At 35.9% G+C, this 3,522-nt stretch overlaps 1 protein-coding gene across 1 annotated transcript; it reads right to left on the bottom strand.

Annotated features, from left to right (window-relative positions):
- LOC142636697 (uncharacterized) lies at positions 1 to 3,268 on the bottom strand. The gene is made up of 5 exons (XM_075810984.1): positions 2,964 to 3,268; positions 2,814 to 2,864; positions 2,655 to 2,714; positions 535 to 606; positions 1 to 291 (listed from the first exon to the last, which is right to left on the bottom strand). The coding sequence occupies exons 1-5, from the start codon at positions 3,256 to 3,258 to the stop codon at positions 254 to 256; spliced, it is 516 nt and encodes a 171-aa protein (XP_075667099.1). The 5' UTR covers positions 3,259 to 3,268; the 3' UTR covers positions 1 to 253.
- Between the last annotated feature and the right edge of the window lie 254 nt (positions 3,269 to 3,522).

A 3,522-nucleotide genomic window follows, 5' to 3' on the forward strand; every position in this document is an offset into this window, starting at 1 on the left:
TAGGCAAATTAATACTTTCATTAATCTCATGGAGTACTTAATACATTCTCATCCCTAAATTTGGGTCCAAAATGCCATTTTCAAAGCCTCAATAACATGTTGGCCAAAAAAACAATAGGGTAAATACTATCAAATAACATCAAAGCACTAAAAAGTACTAAATTTCAGGTTATGCACTTTGAACTGCTGGCTAAAAAGAAACTGAGGAGCGGGGCAAAAGAAACAGTATGCAGTGTTCTTGTTGTCAACAGTTCTAGTGACCATACTTTTGGAACTCCCACTCGCTATTGTCTGCAAGGGAAAAAAAAAAACACTTAATGAGAAGTTACAACTCACAATATCTGAAGTATGCAGAGCAGATAAGGATTAAGCCATCGAATGAAATATTAGATTGCACCACATGCCCATGGACTAGTGGAATGTCCAGTTCCTCCTATCGGAGAGAGCCATGGTTTGAACGCCCTGAGGCTCATGAACTAATGTTGTAAGCATAAATAAATACATTAATAGATTGCCATAAAACATAGCACATACCCAATGGGCAAACTTGGCGAGTTTTCAACCATCGACTGATGCAGTGGAAGTGGAAGGCATGGTTGCAAACACCTGCAGAAAAATAAACCATGTTTGTAAATAAAACTAATCATTGAAAAACCAAGGCACATATTAACAAATCAATTTTCACATTAAGAAAATCAATTGGTCATCATCAGGCACATGATGACAAGGAAGATCCTTCTCAAAGTAAAACTCCCAAGTTATTAAACTTTGAATCAAAACTTCAACGAGTAATGCACAATTTACTGTCAAACTTAGACACAAAGCTTGAGAATATATATCTATGGGAAGACATGGGTCATAATTGGGATCCTAATGTTGACAGATACTAAAATTAACCAATAGAACAGAAGTTCTTCCTCAAAACTACAGAGTGACACCTGCACAAACAAAGTAAAAAACTATCAACAACCCACTATAAGGGTCTTCTCTTCTCAATCAAACCGCCAACTCAGACTCCAGTGTGTCCTTAAAGTTGAAGAGGGTGTTTAGGCCATCCTCAGTTTGGACACAGTTAATTATGAATACAGTGGGCTATGGAAAGATACACTGGAAAAACAAGATGAAGAGGATATTTAACAATCCTCAGTTTGAATAGAGTCAATTAATGAAAATGCAGCAGCATATGTAAAATACCATTGTCCTAAAAAAAAATATATTAAAATCCTTGCCATGATTCAAGAAACCAAAAAGTCCTGACCATGAAACCACTTTTCCCTCCCCTATGCTTGGAGTCGTATTTATTTATTTTTTAAACTAGTAAATGAGGCTCATCCATGAAGAAAACCGCTGATAAAAAGGACTTCCCTCAAAGCACTTAAACATGGTGAAGAAAATAAAAATTACTTTCTTCTAGTAGACTATATATATACAAGTGTCGAATTCCTCAATAGTTAATACTGATCACAAAATTTGGCGATGGACACTCATAAGGAATCTGTGATTCTATGCCTATTTGGCTACCGCCTCGCCGATACATAGAACAAAAAGATTCCAAAAATAAGACTAAATTCTAATCCTAAATTTCAGATCCCAAGTGCCTTATCTAGGCATATGCACTAACAGAAAGTGATAATTAAAGTATCAACCCTGGTTGAGCCACTGCATATGAAACAAAGTTATCAAATTAAATGGGCCATATCTGATTGATAGTGCATGGTTACAATACATATCAAGCATTCACACTCCTAAAGTATGATTACCAAAGCTAGAAAGATAATAGTACATGACTTTCAGACTTTTAGAGTATGATTATTTATTGTCATGTCCTCAAATTCATAAACTTCGCTCATTTCGCAACACCTCAATATTATCTGAGGTATAAAGAAGCAAATTTTCAAGTGTTAACACTCAAATTTCTAAGATGTTTAAACCTCAACCATTACTAGAAATTTCACCAGATCCTTAAGTGATAATCTTCAAATTAGCTTATAAAATAAACTGAATATATACACCTTGGAGCTCCCGTTATTCACCCCAACTCCAACTTCGAAGAGTAAACAAAATTTCCCATAATCTAATTTAAAAACTCAACAATTCACAGAATAAAAGCCGATGACATGCAAAGTGTGTAATGGACCGACAAATTTAAGCAAAAAAAAAACCACGCTACATCATTGGACAGTTTTAATATCCCACCATATCCACTTTGCAAGATGTTATCAAAGCCCAAAATCCTAATCACACATGGCTAAGTAATACTAATATCCCAACAAAAAGAAAAAAAAAAAGGAGACCAATTTAACCCACTAATCCAAATGGGGCTATATATTAACTTTCAGCAAGACACATTAACCAATTCAAGACCCAATACACGCCAACATATCAAATGAAACGCAAGAAAAAGTAAAAAAGAAACACCCCATATGGTGATTGCAACACAGTTCACACATATTAATACTTCCCAAAACAAAACATCACTCCATTGTGGTTATTACATTAAAAAACAACCAAGTTAGCAGACAAACAAAAACCCATTTATTAATCACATATTCCCATTATTTTTCATCTCTCACTTTGATTTTCTTGGGTAAGATTACACAAATATTCATAAGAAAAAAAAAAGAAAAAAAAGAATTAAGGTTAGTTCTTATTACCCCAAGCAACAGTGCATTCCTCGCTAGTAGCACTAGCCTGATTCGCCTGGCACTCAATGCCTAATCAAAACCCCATATTAGAAAGAAAGAAAAAAAAAAAAAAAAAAAACCCAGAAATTAAAAAACAAAAAAGAAAGCTCAAAATTAGAGGGTACATACAGAGATCCATGATGTGGTTCCTACAGATGGCACAGTTATCCACCACAATATCTGCAATCAAACAAAAACCCAACAAAATTAAGCAACCCAAAAATTCAGACAAAAATGAAAGAGAGATAAGAAGGGAAAATTGATATAAGAGAAATTAACCCCAAGCCCAGAGAGAAACGGCGTTCCACTTTTTGATTTCGAAGCGTTTGTTGTTTTTCCTAAAAGAAGAGGAAGAGGAAGCAGCAGCCAGAAGGGCTGAGCTTGAGGAGGCGGGTGCGGCCTCGGCCTCGGGTTCGGGGTTGGCTGGAACCATGGTCACGTCTGTGTCTGCTGCGTCTGTTTCCATTGCTTTTTCGCTGTGAGACAGAGAGAGAGAGAGAAGAAGGTGTGGGGTTCGGTTTTCCCAGGTAAAGTGGGAGAGAGAAAATTCTTGGTACTGAGGAGTAGTGTGCATACAACGCTCGCTGATGACCATTATAGGGAAAAAGCAAAAGTCGGTTATACATGGCAATACGGACGGACCCAAACAGACCCTTAACGCGCGTTTGGTAATGTTGTTTTAATAACTATGTTTATCTTTTTTGGAAATACTTGTAGCTAAAAGAATGTATAAAAATACATATAATATGGTTTAAATACTAGAAACTGTTGTCTAAAATGTAGTATCAAACACCCTCATTCTGAGCCAACCTAGTTTTGCCTTTTTTTTTTTAGGCCA

This window comes from Castanea sativa, chromosome 5 (assembly GCF_040712315.1).
Source record: "Castanea sativa cultivar Marrone di Chiusa Pesio chromosome 5, ASM4071231v1".
In the NCBI taxonomy this organism is placed as follows: domain Eukaryota; kingdom Viridiplantae; phylum Streptophyta; class Magnoliopsida; order Fagales; family Fagaceae; genus Castanea; species Castanea sativa.

Coding starts and splice junctions, on each gene's coding strand:
- LOC142636697 (XM_075810984.1), bottom strand. CDS start 3,258: ATGCACACTACTCCTCAGTACCAAGAATTTTCTCTCTCCCACTTTACC. Junction 2,865..2,963: donor CGTTTCTCTCTGGGCTTGGG/GTTAATTTCTCT, acceptor GTTTGATTGCAG/ATATTGTGGTGGATAACTGT. Junction 292..534: donor TCGCCAAGTTTGCCCATTGG/GTATGTGCTATG, acceptor TTTCCCTTGCAG/ACAATAGCGAGTGGGAGTTC.